Raw genomic sequence first — 15,561 nt, 5'->3', positions numbered from 1 at the left:
TGCAAAGCAAAAAATCAAGTGAAGAGAGTTGTAAAGACAATAGTATTAACCAGGAAGTCTGAAAAAAAAAAAATGGAGCATACATGCTGAAATTTTGGAAAGATGTTAATTTTCTCTTCCTGTTCATTAGGATTTACTTTTTAATTATTAATCTTCACATTTTCTTTGAAAATTTTCACACAACAAAACTTATTATAAGACTATAATAAACACTCATGTATGGAGCTTAAGAAATAGCAGCTATCAGCTCTATACAACTCCCTGAACACCTCCTCTGCACCGCCTGCTTGAGAAATACTCAACACTCAACTTCTAAGTTTGGTGTTTTCATGTGCTCTGTATATTATGTCATATACACACATGTACCCTAAGCAAATACAGTCCTGTTTTGCAATGTTTTAAAACTTTATATAAATGGCATCATACAGTGTATTCACCTTTGTGTAATTTGCCTTTTTCATTTAATGAATTTTTTTTTTAGATTTTAGTTATTTATTCATAAGAGACAGAGAGAGAGAGAGGCAGAGGGAGAAGCAGGCTCCCCGCTGAGCAGGGAGGCCGATGCGGGACTTGATTCCAGGACCCTGGGATCATGACCTGAGCCGAAGGCAGACGCCCAACCATCTGAGCCACCCAGGTGCCTTCATTTAATGAATTTAAGTGAATTTCATGTTGGTGAACCATCTGGGTTGACACATACAGCTCTATTTCACAATCATTTTCAATGTTATATAGTATTTCATAGTATGAAGTATACAGTACATTTTATTTGAGTATCTTTTCATATATTTATCGGATACTTTTTTTGTGCACCTATTTTTATCATTTGTTCATTTTTCCAGTGGTTGTTTTATTCTCATTGGATATTTGGTCAGTAGTTTCCTTTCCTTATGCTGTCTTTGTGTGGTTTAAGAATCAGCAATAATGAGGCCTGGGTGGCTCAGTCAGTTAAGTGTCTGACTCTTGATTTCAGTTCAGGTCATGATAGCAGGGTTGTGAGACTGAGCCACTTGTCAGGCTCCGAGCTCAGCATGGAGTCTGCTTGAGATTCTCTCCCTTCCTCCCCCTCTGCTCACACGTGCTTTCTAATAAATAAATCTTAAAAAAAAAAAAAAAATCGGCAATATTGGCCTTACAGAATGGGTTGGGAAGTGTTCCCTTCCCTTAATTTTAAGAGTTTGTGAAGGACTGGTATTAATTTTTTAAACATCTGGTAGAATTCACCAGTGAAGTCATCTGATAATAGGCTTTTCTTTGTTTTATTTTCCCTTCGTTAAAGTAATGAGTCACAAATTATTTTTAATGGTATGCTACCTTTGCATTTCTGGATAAGTGTAAGGTGACTATGTCTCTAAAAAATATACAGGGATTTGGTTTAATATTTTGTTTAGGAATTCTGCATCTATGTTCATGAATAAAACAGGCCCATAAGTTTTCTTTCTTGTATTATCTTTGTCTGACTTGGTAACAGCGTTATATTAGCCTCTTAAAAAAACCACAAGGCATTCCCCCAGTCATCCAACAATGGGAAGCATATGTTTAAGACTGGAATTAGTGATTCCTTGAATGTATGCTAGATGTCATCTATAAAACCATTTGAACTCAGTGTAATTCTTGTGGGTAAATTTTTTTTAAACTGTTTTTTATTTCGTATTTTTACATAATTTCACCTACAGAAAAGCTCCAAAATTTGTGTAAGGAATTCCCATATTTCATTCACCCAAATTCTCTCAATGTTAACTGCATTTGCTTTACCACTCTCCCTGTATCTAGCTCTGTGTGTATGTATCTACACACATATACATCATTATTTTTCTTTTCCAAAATGTGTGAAGATAAGTGGCAGACAAATGATCCTTTACCCCTAAAAACTGTAGTGTATATTTCCTAAAAACAACATTCCCTTACAAACCACAATACAATTATCAAACATAGAAATTAATCTACTACAATACTATTATTTTATGTACAAAACTTACTAGTTCCCATGTGCCCTTCAGCCAGTATTCTCTGATGATCACATCTTACATAACTATAGTACATTATCAAAACTAGATTTAGACACTGGTATGATTCTGTTTAAATCACAAGGCTTACTGAAATTTCATTAGTTTTTACACACATTCATTTTCCTGGTATATAGTACTATGAAATTTTATAACATGTATAGGTCTGAGTCACCACGACCATAATCAGGATACAGAACTGTTTCATCAACACAAAGAAACCCCTTTGTAGTCACATCCTTTCCCCAGCCATAACCCCTGATAACCACTGATCTGTTCACTATCACTATAATTTTGTCATTTCCAATGTTATATAACATATAAGAGGTTTAGGGTATCAATAGTCCATTCCTAATTTTTAATTGCTAAGCAGTATTTCATTGTATGGATGTACTTTAATTTGTTCATCCATTTACCTGTCAAAAGACATTGGGTTGTTTCCAGTTTTGGAGTATTACAAATAAAACTGCTATGAATATTCTTGTATAGATTTTTACGGAGACCTAAGTTTTCATTTCTGATAAATACCTATGAGAGTGTGACTACCAGGTCATATGGTAAGTGTATATTTAACTTCATAAGAAAATGCCAGTTCATTTTCCAGAGTGACTCTCCCATTTTAGATTCATATCAGCAATGTATGAGATGCAATTTCTCTGCATGCTCACCAGCACTTGGTATTTCCCTAATTTTTATTTTGGCCATTCTGATAGATACATAGTGGCCTCAGTTTGTTTTAGTCTAATATATGCTTGTGAGTAGATTTTAGTTATGCACAAAAGTGAGGTAGTGTACTTCATATCAGGAAGTACATGATGTCTAGTCTGTTCTATTACTGGTGATATTAATTCTGATCACTTGATTAAGGTGGTATCTGTAAGGTTTTCCACTATATAGTTATTGCTTCAGTTATTACTATAATGCTTAATAAAGGGTGATCTAGCTTCATCATTTCTTCTATCTACTCTCTGGCATTCTATTTTAAGAAAGAATTTTTATGCATTTATTTATATTAGTATGAATTCATGAGTTCTTATTTTACTCTTTGGTTTACAATCTGTCATTACCATTATTTAGTATGATGTTCCAATTGTCCTAAATGTGGACGCTGGGAACACCTTCAAGTTGGCTTCTGTGATCTTTTGACATCTCCCCTTCATTCTCTGAGCAAGTCTTTGTCAGCAAAACAAGATATTCCAGGTTCATCTTGTATGTCCCTCTGCTCCAGCCCAGGAATCAACCATTTCTCTAAGGAGTCCTAGCTCCCTTTAATGGAAAATGTAGTTAAAAATGAAGATCTGGGCACTAAGTGTTGTTAGTTGTCTTTTAACTATCAATTTGATTTTTCTTTTCTTTTCTTTTTTTTTTTTACTAGTTACAGGACTTTTCAGGTTTTCTATTTCTTCCTGAATGAATTTGGAGAAATGATGATTTTTCTAGAAATCTGTCCATTTCACCCAAGGTTTTGAATTTATATAAAATTATTCATAATATTCTATTATTTTATATCTCAGTTATCTTTAGTTATGATCCCATTTTCATTCTTAACTTTTATAAAAATGTGCTTTACCTTTTTCCTTAACCGATTCTCCAGAAAAGTTTCTATCTTATTATCCTTTCAAAGAAGAAACTCTTATAAGTTTTTATCTTCTCTATTGTACCAACATACCACATTTCATTAACTTTTTTATTACAGTTGAACTTCATTAATTGTGGACTGTGTATCTACGTAACTGCCTATTCACTAAAATTTATCTATAACCCCAAATCAACACTTGAGATGCTCTGACAGTCATTTGTAAACACGCCAAGAGGGGCAAAATATTTAAGCTGCCAGCTGAGTGTAGCAGCTGAAGTGGAACTAGGTGCCGTTCTGCTGTTTTCTTTCATCTCTTATACTACAAACGGTGTCCTTTTTGCCATCTATTCAGTGCTGTGTTTTTTTGCACTTTTATGCTCTTTATTGGTGACTCTGCTGTTTAGAATGGTCCCTAAGCACAAAGATGAAGAACTACCTAGTGTTACTCATCGCAAGAAGGCTGTATTTTATGCAGAGAACATATGTGATAAGCTTCGTTTAGGCATGAGTTACATAGTGCTCTTGGCCATGAGTTCAACGTTAATGAATCAGAAATACCTAGTAAATAAGGTATCTTTAAACAAACATACACAAAACAGAATTATGTATTGATTGGTTGACAAATGTCATGACCAGGGGTTCACAGGAACCTACCTGTGTATTTTCCCTAGTAGCAATGGCTCAGCATTCACAGCAACTTTACAGAATCTAACTATGGCAGACAACAAGAACTGACCATAGCTTACTTCTACTTTCTTTGGGCTTATTCTGCTGCTCTTTTGGATGAATAGCTCCTTAATTTTCAGTCTTGCTTATTTTCTAACATAAGATAAAGCATTTAAGGTAATAATTTTTCTTCTAATATTCTTAGTGGCTCCTGTTAAAATTTTAACTTTCATACCTTCTCCAAAAGTAATCAATAACTCACTTGCTTATTACTATTAAAAAGCATTCTTTGTTCCAAAGTTTTATTTTGATACCTGTTCTTGTATTCTCTGTTCCAAACAGTTTAATAATCCAACTGCATCTCTAGTACCTAGAGCTGTCAGCTCAGTCTGAAATGCAGCTAGTAAAACACTGCGCTCCTTTAAGAAAACTTGCTGAAGAGCAAGCAGGAGTTCACCTCGCCAGTCTGGGGGGCTCTCATCAGACTGGGAACCATCATAAACCTAGCAGAGTATAAAAAAACAAAAGTTAGTTTTCAGATAAGCATGTTTTAAAAAATTTTAAAAATGGTATTTATCTACCAACCAAAATAAATAGTAGAACCCAAAAGTAAAGTATGGATTTGCTTTCAAGTGTGTGGCTTGTTGCATTTAAATGATACGTAATAATTCATGTGTAATTACATCATAAAAGACAATTTAATCTGTAGAGTGCCTTACTATTAATAAAAATTATATAAAACTATTAAGATGCACAATATTGAGTACCTCGGCATCTCTTTGCACTTGCATTTTGGTAATTAAATCTTTAAGAGATGAGATTGTACTGAGATAAGCTCTTCTTTCTTCTAGCCAAGATTCTGACACTTGCTGAACAGAATGGTCCTCTCCATCACTATAGGGAGACTCAGTGAGGGAAAGCACCTGCATGCCTTCATTATGGACAGCTCTCAGTAATCCCTAGAAATGAAAACCCAAAGGCCAGAATTCTGACAACTTCTTCAAAGACAGACATCCAAAGAAACAAATTTTAAGTTAAGGTAGCTATATCTAGCTAGATTGACTTAGAAGAGCCACTGCAAGAAGAAAACACCAGGCTACCATTACTGGCTGCCTTCTTCTTATGGAGGGGTAAGCCAATCCAGAAAACAGTCTATGACCGTGTAGCTCTCACCCATAAGATCCTTCTATTTATCTGATGGGCTCTTTTTGGATTTAATAATTAGCCACGAATTTGGCCAAAAAAATAAGAGATAAATTCTAGTCCTTGAGATTGCTTTAATAATTTTAGCACTCAAAAATACCAGGAATAAAAACTATTTTTAAAAATCTTTAGACAAAAAATTATTAATAGAGGAATAACACTAAACAGATCCCCAAGATTCCTTCTTGCTATGTAAGATTCTAAAGAGAGAATCTTACTACGTAAGTTCTAATAAACTGCTGTGTTCAATAGAGAAACCACACTGGCTAAGTTTCACTAAAAGATATTTTGTCTTTCAGTACCTTTATTTTCTTTGGAAATGAATCTGTTGAACCTTCTCCTTCATCTCCTCGGTCTTCTGATGCTGTGTCAAACCCCTGACTTTGTGTAAGATAAATTCCTTGACCCCAGTCTGATCCAGAATCTAAAATAAAGAAAACCACTGACTATTAAAAAGAAACGAACACTTTTTAAATAAGTACTAAAAAAAGGTCAGAAATTTATATAACTTACCACTGGAACATATTTCTCTAGTTTGGTAAGCATCAGAATGTGTTAATTCAGGAACTGAGGATCCCTAATTAGAGAAAACAAAAGAATACATAACATTTTTTGCCTTAATAAAAATAAAAATATGGCCCAATGAATAGTCTTGTTCTTTTATAATGCTGTCAAAAAACAAATGAGAAAATTAAATCTGCCACACGTTTTACAATAAATGGAACTATCCATGGCTTAAAAGTGTTCAATTTTTTTCCTAATGGATATTACCATAAAAAGACATTCATGAGTTAAGGAATAATATGGTTGTGTTCCAAATCTGCAAAGGAACTTTGTGGAAAGTTATTATCTGACTACACAATGGAAAAACTTAAAACTGCAATTTTATCATAAGGAAGAGACTACTCAAATTTTTTTGTTAAAAACAAAGAATTTGGGGGAAAAAACACGTTGAAAAAACACGTATTATGAAAACCAAGTACCTCTTTAGATCTCAGACACTGTATCACTGCCTTCAAGGTACCACATTCCTCCGTCAGTAACTGAACAGCAACATAATGCTCCCTCTTTAAGGTTTCAGTTTCTGAAATATGTCTGGATTCCATATCCAAAATTTCAGCAGCATGTAGTTCTTGCATCTGCTCAATTTTTTCAGTAAACTGACTGATTATTTCAGTGACTTCTTCTGAGGAACACTCACTCTGTAAATCAATTTGGATTCCTGCATTTCTAACAAAAACTTGTGGAGTCTGACTGCTGCTATTGACCTTGAGAGTCCCCTCCGTCTGGGATGCCAGACTTTTACCCACTTTACTGGGAAGTGGCTCTAATATGCACACTTTTCTGTTTTCCTGTACCTCAGTCTTATCTTCTTTTTCTAAGGAGGATAATTTCTCTTTTGCTTCCGTGAGCTGATTCCTAACTTGGCTTAAATCTTTCTGGAGAGATGCCATATTTGTTTCTTTTACCTAGAACATAATGAACAGAACAGTAGAACATTCAATTAAATATTAAATATAGAATTTAGGGTAGAGAGAATATTCATGCTAATATGTTCATTTTCCTCAGAATAATAGGAAAAATATTTCAGAAACACTCATAGATTCCATATATATTTGTATATATGTATAGTCACAGATTACCATAGAAGTCAAATTATTTTATCAGCCTCTTTTGGTATTCATGGGATATAGAGTTCTCTTTAATATCTGTCTTTCCCCTCGGTCATTAACAGACTAGAGACTAAAAGCATCTTTCTATAAAAGATTCAAGGAAAACCAAGCAAGAACATGCTAGTAAAGAAATTTATATTAACTTTTCATCAAAGCCACAAAATTTTTTTTTTCCAGCTTTTTGGTTTGTTTTTATAGAAGAGAATATACTTTGAAATGAAATTAAGGTATGTATAAATAAGTGAAATAGGAAGAAGGTTACTTATTTTACCAAAAGCTCTTCTTGAAGCTTTTCTGCTTTCTCTTTATAATTGGCAAGTTCTTCTTTGATAGCTGATGATTCAGCTCTAAGAGCCTCAAGTTGACAAAAAAATCCACTTTCTTCACTGGTATGAACAGACTTAGAACTTGTCTGAATGGCAGTGGAAAACATTTAAAAACACATTATTTTCAAAAAATACAGCCAAGTTCAAAGCACTTATACATTCTAATGAAGCTTTTCCCAGAATGACTGCTTATCAGATAAAAAGGTGTAGAAATGATTCATGTTCTTTCAACAAATAGGAAAACTTTTTTAGGAACTATCATTTTATGTTCTTGAGATAGTAAAAAAAAAAAAAAGATTTTCTGGGAATGAAAGATACATCATGTTAGTATATATCCTAAATATTTATAAATTATTAGTGAAAAGACTGTTACCATTCAGAACACTTTCATATTTATATCACTTTCCTCAAAAATGCTAAGTTTTACTAAGATATTTCTTACCAGTTTTATATACATAGAAAGTCATGTTAATATTTTACTATGACTACAGGAATTTATACTTCTGGGTAGCTAGGAGAAAAAAGCCTGTTAAACGGAAAGAATTACCATACTTTGTAAAACAAATTATATATTTATAGAATCTTGATAATGTTAGTTAATTGCCTAGTATTCAGGAAGACCACACATTTAGTACTCAAAATTATAAAGTGAAAATTTGAAAATTAAAGTCCTTCTATCTCTGCCCTATGCTGAGAAATAAATGCCATTTCAGATCTTTACATAAGTAGACTTACGAGGGTAAAATACAAATTATTTCTAAGAATGGAAAGAATCTGTTATCAGGTATAAAATCTGCAAAAGCTAATGACTTATCACTGATATGTTACTTCAGCAGAATACTAATATATTTTGATATTTTCTATTACTTAAAAGGAATGCTTAAATAACATGCATGTTAGAAGAGGAAAAAAACCCATACAAGTTCCAAAAGACATTTGCTAAACTTAACATCTCTAACTTCCTTCTGATTGCTCTACTTAATGAGTATGCTAGTGAAATAAGTAACATGATTCAGGGCGCCTCAGTGGCTCTGTTGGTTAAGCGACTGCTTTCGGCTCAGGTCATGATCCCGGAGTCCTGGGATTGAGTCCCACATCGGGCTCCCGGCTCAGCGGGGAGCCTGCTTCTCCCTCTGACCCTCTCCCCTCTCATGCTGTTTCTCTCTCTCAAATAAAATCTTAAAAAAAAAAATAACATGATTCAAAGACATTATTTTAGTGATAATGACTGTACAGAAAAGTAGTATTTTTATAAAAACCCTCTATGTATGAATTGCTAGATATAAAGAACACCATGTTTAATTCAGTAAATTAGTAATCAGCTTAAGGAACAAAGAAAAAGAGAATTCCTTATGGCATTTAAGTGAAAAAAATAAAAAACAACCTAACCTTGAGAACTTCAAAATCTCCTTCAGGGCTTTTCCTTTCTTTACCTTCCTGGTTTTTCTCCTCCTCCAATAACTTCTGTAGTTCGAGTAGCTTCTTTTCTTTTTCCAAAGCATTTTTCTCCACAATTTCTACCTGCTCTTTTTCTAAAATCAAACTAGTCTGCATTTCAACCACCTGGCTTTCTAATTCTGATATTCTCAAGGTTAATGCTAATACATCTGGCTCCATCTCATTGTCTGTTACCGGATTTAAGTTCTGTACATTTGTTCTTTCAAGTTCTGATGAAACGGCTTGTTCATCTTGACAGAATTTTGCATATTCCTTAACTGCTTCAAGTTGGACTTGACTCACAAGAGCAGCAGCAACTTTTTCTTCAAGTATATTCTGTAGGTTTACAATCCTCCGTTTAAGCATTTCTGTTTCAGACTGGCCTTGCTCTTGCATGTCCTTTATTTGTTTGTAACACTGGGTGAGTTCCAAGTCCTTTGCACTCACAGTGCCCTCAAGCTGGAGCACCTTTGTTTCCAAACTGCTTATGGAACTTCGGCTGTTTTCTTCAAAAGATGTGGTGAGGTAAGTCTGATTTTCTATGGGTTTAAGGGCATTCTCAGTAAGGTGAACTTTCAGTTCAGGTTTGGTTTTGCTCAGGTCATCTCTGTCCATATTAACGCTTTTCTCTGGTACACTTTGGGTTTTTTCCATATTTTCACATTCTCTCTTTAAGCTGCATAATTCTTGTGTTAGCTGGTTCATTTTTAAATTGGTTTCTTCAAGGACATTTTTCGTAAAAGCCATTTCTTCGTTAGTGGTTTCTACTTGTTGTTCCAAAGCCAGTTTTTCAGCTATTACCATATCCAACTGATGTTTTAAACTATCTGCTTCTTCTGGGAAAGAGATAGCATCCACTGATGTCTTCTGTTCAATATTTGCCAATTCCTGTTGAAGTTTTTCAATCACTTCATTGAGCTGTTCAATTTCTTCTTCCCTATTTTTCTTCACACGTTCTTGATCACTCATCAAACATTCTATTTGGGTTTCAAGATCCCTTATCAGTTCATTTTTTTCTTCAATAACCTGTTAATGAAAACACATAACAAACATAATAAATATGTATTTACATTTTGGGAATTTTATTTTTTATTTTAAGGGCAGGATCTCAAAAGTGTTGATCTCACACACACAAATAATATACTTCTCAGACATGTTAGATTAATTTTAATATAGCCCAATAGTCCCCATCATATCAAATAACGATCTTACTTCTAACTTTGTTCAGAAAGTTCTGGTGATGGGTATTAAAGAGGGCACGTACTGAATGGAGCACTGGGTGTTATACACAAACAATGAATCATGGAACACTACATCAAAAACTAATGATGTAATGTATGGTGATTAACATATTAAAATAAAAAAAAAGTTCTGTTAAATATAAAGTGATGTACACATTAGCAGCTGATTTCCCATAAGTAAAATAGTCAATATCAATACATTCTAATTGAAAAGGATGAAGTATTAAAATAAAAATGGTCCACAATGGTGGTGTTATCTTATTTAATTCATATCAAATAGAAGAATTTTTAATAGATTTGGTTAGAATGATATGGTGAAATCTGAGTCACAAGGGATTCTCTGGAAAACATCAAAAATCTCTGACAATATTAGGAGGGAATAAAAAATACACATAGCTTGTTAAGCCAATGTGTCTTTTTTTTCTTAAGATTTTTAAAATTTATTTGAGAGGGAGAAAGAGAGAGTGCGCGCACAAGTACGCACAAGCACACAGAGCAGGGGGAGGGAGAAGCAGCAGGGCTCGATCCCAGGACACTGGGATCATGACCTGAGCTGAGGGCAGACGTTTAAATGACTGAGACACCCAGGTGCCCCAAGCCAGTGTGTCTTAATAAATTAAAAATAATGGGTAAAAGAGAATTAAAATTGGTTTATTCAGTTTTTATGCTCAAAGAGAAGCTGAAAAATAACCATTTGCCCTTTAAAATTCTAGCTTATTTCATGTAATAATTTTAAACTAGTGTACCTTATTATCTGTTGTAATTTCAAGTTGATGCTGAAGTTTTGTAATTTGCTCATTTAATCGGTCAATTTCTATTTCTTTTTCCTGCATTATTTGAGCAAATTTTCCAAACAATCCATGTTGGTCCTGAGTAGAGATAGCATCAGATTCCTTTATGGCAAATCCCAGTTTCTCCATTTCATCCTAGGGACAAAAATAACCATCCAGTTGGATAGATCATTACATGTAATTTTCTGAATATTCTTTCAATTAAGTGTTATAAAAGATAAAGTGCCCAAAATGTACAAATAAACAAAATCAGCTATCATACAGTAATTATAAGTCAATAATTCTTAAAATATTTTGATAAAAGTTCTCAAAAATTTTTCATTCATGATGAATTCAAATCTTTATGTTGGGTTAAAAATAAGTTCCATGCAAATCCATTTGCAGCTAATGTTCCTCTGTTAAGTATTATTCAGCAGCTAGACTCAGTAAATGCTTGATACTAAGACAAAAATTATGAATTATTTATAGGCAAAGTTTTTCTTAATTACCTTAAATAATTTGTTTTCTTGTTCAAGTTCTTGGAGGCGGGTAGTAGATTCCTTTTTCTGTATTTCTAATTGCATATGTAGTTGCTGAACTTCTTCATTCTTATTTTCCAGTTCCTCTCTAAACTGCTCTAACTGTTCTTCTAAGTTTGTAATCTTTAATACCAAAATTATCAAAAGGAAAGAGAAAAAAAAATACCTGTTTATACACGTTTGTCAAGAGAGAATGAAAAGTGCTAAATTAGCTGTATAAAACATATATACTTAAGACATATGAGCCACGAGAATAAAGGGGTTTCTCTAAGGCAGGTATAACCGTGTGGTTTCTAGGTATTTTCAAACTGATCATCCTTAAATCATTCTACTCAAAGCAAAGAGAAGACCTTCAGAGGAGGGATTCAAGGGGCCATTTCTTACCTAAAATATTCTCTGACAAAGCAGAAAAAAGTCATGTGAGGAAGGGAAAGAGTCTACATTTTAAATCTTATTTCATGTTAAATTTAGTTGCTATCAAAAGGTTCAAGAAAGCTGCAAAATTAAGTCAGTTGTTTGACTTACCAAGTAAGACTAGCTCAAATTAGTCTGTACTAATACTTAACCTAATGAAAGGTTTGGCTGCATGTACCTCATCTAAGTAGAAGAAAGGAGAGGTAGACACTAAGACCGTGAGATCCTTAGGCCTGAAATACATAAACTTAAAGAGCAAGTTATTAATACCATTTTAGGATAAAATTAGAGAGCACCTATGTGTAGGACAATAAAAATTTAGCTCTTTCCTGAGCACAGATTGCTGTTAATGATAAAGCAATTACTCTGTAATAGTTATATAGAGACTGAAATTAACGCTGAGTTTCAAGAGCTAGTTATCATTGTATTTTAAAAGTTGGGCTTGATTAAGGAATAGTCATTTAGCTCAATGCTTTGTAGCTATTTAATAAATATTTAGTGAATGGATTTCCAAATGTGTATTTATCTGATGATCAAAACTGTTGCATTAAAAGCAATCTAAAATGCAGGAGCAACATTATTCAGTAGCAGCTGGCTCAGAGGGCAGCCTATAAATCATTTATTACCTTAGAACTTGAAAGGAACCATATGCTGCTTACACCCAGACACGTAATCAGAATTGTATCTTAGCACTAGCAAGGCAAAGCCCCTTAACAGAAATAGTACTGATACTAGTAATAGTAGCCATCATTTATTTATAGACAATTTATTGCTAGGTACTGCATAAGGTGCTTTATATGTATTATTTTTTTAAAACTCTATATGTAACAACCTTATGAGATCTTTACTTGGATTATCCCCATTTTGGAGATGAGGGAGTCACTGAGAACAAAATACCCTGTCCTGAGGTCACAAGGCTAGTATGTATGTGGTGAGGAGTTAAATCTTTGGAGCCTCACATTCTTTTTTTTTTTTGGTAAAATTTTACTTATTTGAGAGTGAGCAAGCAAGTGGCGGGGAAGGGCAGAGGGAGAGGGAGAGAAAGAATCTCCAACAGTACCCCTGCTGAGTGAGGAGCCCGACAACATGGGGCTCAATCCTGTGACCCTGAGATTATGACCTGAGCCTAAACCAAGAGCCGGATGCTTAACCAACTGAGCCACCGAAGCACCCCTGGAGCCTCACATTCTTAACTATCATTTATCCTGCTTATAATAACTAATGTCCAAAACTTATACTTAAATTATTTTCTGTACACTGGTATTAAACTTAGTAGACACACCTTAAATACACTTAGTACTTGTTCATATATAATTATCAGGTTGGTTTGCTTAAAACTGCGGTGATTTTATCTTCTTCAAAGTTATCTAGTACAGTAGTAGTTACACCTGTCCCTATCTTTCACAGCTACTTTTCATGAAAGGTATTACTTCAATACATACGTAGACATTTAGGTTCAAAATTGATGCTTTACCCCAAATGCTATTTGTTTTTTGGGGTACATCTTACTCCTCTTCACCCTCCCACCACAACCCACCTCCTCTCTGGCAACCACCAGTTTGTTCTGTGTATTTAAGAGTCTGTTTTTTCATTTATTTGTTTTTACTTTCTTGATACAGGAGTTTATGGTCAAATTCCCAATGTGACCTAAAGCGTTGCTATTCAAAGTGCTGTCCCTAGAGCAGCAGAACTGGCATCACCTGGGAACACGTTAGATGCACAGACTCCAAAGCCTCATGCTGGACCTACTGAATTTGAATCTTCTTTTTAACAAGATCTCCAGGGGATTCATGTGCACATTAAAGTCTGAGAAGCACTGGCCCAAAGCACTAACATTTCTGTTATAAGAAGCTGAATTTGAGTCATCACAACAGAGACTTCAATTCCCAAAGATGACACTATAGGATTCTTTCCTCCTATTCAGCCAGACTCCAGTTTCAGTCCCAGGCTGTCCTATTACTGTGTCTACAACAATCAAAACCACAAGAATATTCTTAGAGTTTTAAAACAGAACAGTGGTTCTTTGTTTTAATCTTGTTTAATTTAGCTACCATATGTTATCTAGACTGTTTGGATCATATTAATTTGCAACTATTTGTGTTTTCTTTTATCTTTTTTATGTATATGTCTTCTTAGTTAGACATTAGATTCTTTGAAATCTGCTGCTGGTTTTACAACTGGATAGTGGTAGTCAACATATGTTAAGATCTCAATAAATGTTGAGTGACAGTCTTTAATACTTCTCACCAACAAGGCAAAATATTCCCCAATTCTTTGGCAGTACAGCATTACAGGACTCCAGAATCAGAGAAATCTAGGAGGAATGCTTGCTCAACCACTTACTGTGTGACCATGAACAAGTTATTTAAACTCTCTTAAGACTCAGTTTACTCATCTGTAAAATGGAGGTAACACTAGAGCCTATCCTCAGGGAGACTTTAAGGATTAATGACATTAGGATTTTAAAATACCACTTTATAGCACAGACCTCCACAAAGTTAACTACTACCATGTATTACTGCCATCTATAAGCTAGATCTCATTAGCTCTATAGAGAGTTAAAACCTATCGAAGTCATCTTTTTCTTTTTTTTTAAGATTTTACTTATTTGACAGAGACAGAGATAGCGATAGCAGGCACACAAGCAGGGGGAGTGGGAAAGGGAGAAGCAGGCTTCCCGCTGAGCAGGGAGCCTGATGTGGGGCTCGATCCCAGGACCCTGGGATCATGACCAGCCGAAGGCAGATGCTTAGCAACTGAGCCACCCAAGCTCCCCAAGGCAACTTTTTTTAAATAAATTTTTCCTTCTTTTTCTCCCCACATTATTCCCCTTCTCTTATCACCCTAAAACTCCTATTTTTAAAGTTTCTTCTCTTTCTATTCATTCTGCATTTCTCAGCCTACAATAAACTTAAAGTTTTGCACAGATTAAGGCTATCAGAGTAGTAGATAGTATCTCAAAATATAATGACACATATAGACATCTTATGTTTATACTACATCAGATATCTGAAAACATTTGCCTAGTGCAGGAGAGAATGCTTAAGAAGTTATTTTCATTAAAAAAAAGTTATTTTCATTAAAAGACAGGTTTTAATTCTATATTCCTCTCTTTCAGTCTTCAGTTATAGATGAGTGGGTTCTGACAGAGTACTTGTCACTGTTATTAAAAACTAGGTAGACTAGGATGAGCTATCATTTTAACCCTTTACTCACTCAACATGTCTGGCTCTATCATATCTATAAACACTGGGAGTTGGTTGAAAGAAGCTGTATGAACAGTCTCTTTGTAGTTCTGAACAACTATGATTCTGAGTTAAAGGTAGACAGCCACTGAATACTTACTTTAAAAAATTAAGGTGTCAGTAATGTTATATTAAATTCAGAAGATAATTAAAATATAAAGTTAGTAAAATTAATCAACTATCCATAATCAACTATCATTGTTTTGGGGTCCACTTTTGAAAGTTTATCTTTTTAGAGAGCAATTTCTCTATTAGTGTAAGGTACTTTAAATGTTAATTCTTTTCAAAACACATAAAAGTGGTTACAGGTAAACAAGTGTTCCCTGCCTGTTGCAGAAGAACCAAAAAAGCAAAATAATCAAAAACCTTTTAGATAAACATTAGTATAATATGATAGCGAGAAAATAAACCTTCTCATGGAGATGATCATTTCTATTTGTCATTTATATAGATGGCTTTTTT

The 15,561-nt window shown here is 34.1% G+C and overlaps 1 protein-coding gene across 11 annotated transcripts in view; it reads right to left on the bottom strand.

Annotated features, from left to right (window-relative positions):
- AKAP9 (A-kinase anchoring protein 9) overlaps positions 1-15,561 on the bottom strand; it is a 197,697-nt gene that overhangs the window by 22,589 nt on the left and 159,547 nt on the right. For 9 of the 11 annotated variants that reach the window (XM_027574908.2, XM_027574907.2, XM_027574911.2 and 6 more), the window contains 9 exons: positions 11,411-11,563; positions 10,878-11,057; positions 8,843-9,916; positions 7,399-7,539; positions 6,438-6,923; positions 5,968-6,031; positions 5,757-5,878; positions 5,019-5,210; positions 4,566-4,754 (listed from right to left, as the gene is read on the bottom strand). In XM_027574908.2, the coding sequence (XP_027430709.2) occupies positions 4,566-4,754; positions 5,019-5,210; positions 5,757-5,878; positions 5,968-6,031; positions 6,438-6,923; positions 7,399-7,539; positions 8,843-9,916; positions 10,878-11,057; positions 11,411-11,563 (2,601 nt within the window). The remainder of the gene's footprint in view (positions 1-4,565; positions 4,755-5,018; positions 5,211-5,756; positions 5,879-5,967; positions 6,032-6,437; positions 6,924-7,398; positions 7,540-8,842; positions 9,917-10,877; positions 11,058-11,410; positions 11,564-15,561) is intronic. The other 2 variants (XM_027574917.2, XM_027574914.2) reach the window with 2 other exon arrangements.

Source organism: Zalophus californianus, chromosome 12, assembly GCF_009762305.2.
Source record: "Zalophus californianus isolate mZalCal1 chromosome 12, mZalCal1.pri.v2, whole genome shotgun sequence".
In the NCBI taxonomy this organism is placed as follows: Eukaryota; Metazoa; Chordata; class Mammalia; order Carnivora; family Otariidae; genus Zalophus; species Zalophus californianus.
The sequence above is the reverse complement of the archived record's forward strand: the minus strand, read 5'-3'. Positions and strand labels throughout refer to the sequence as shown.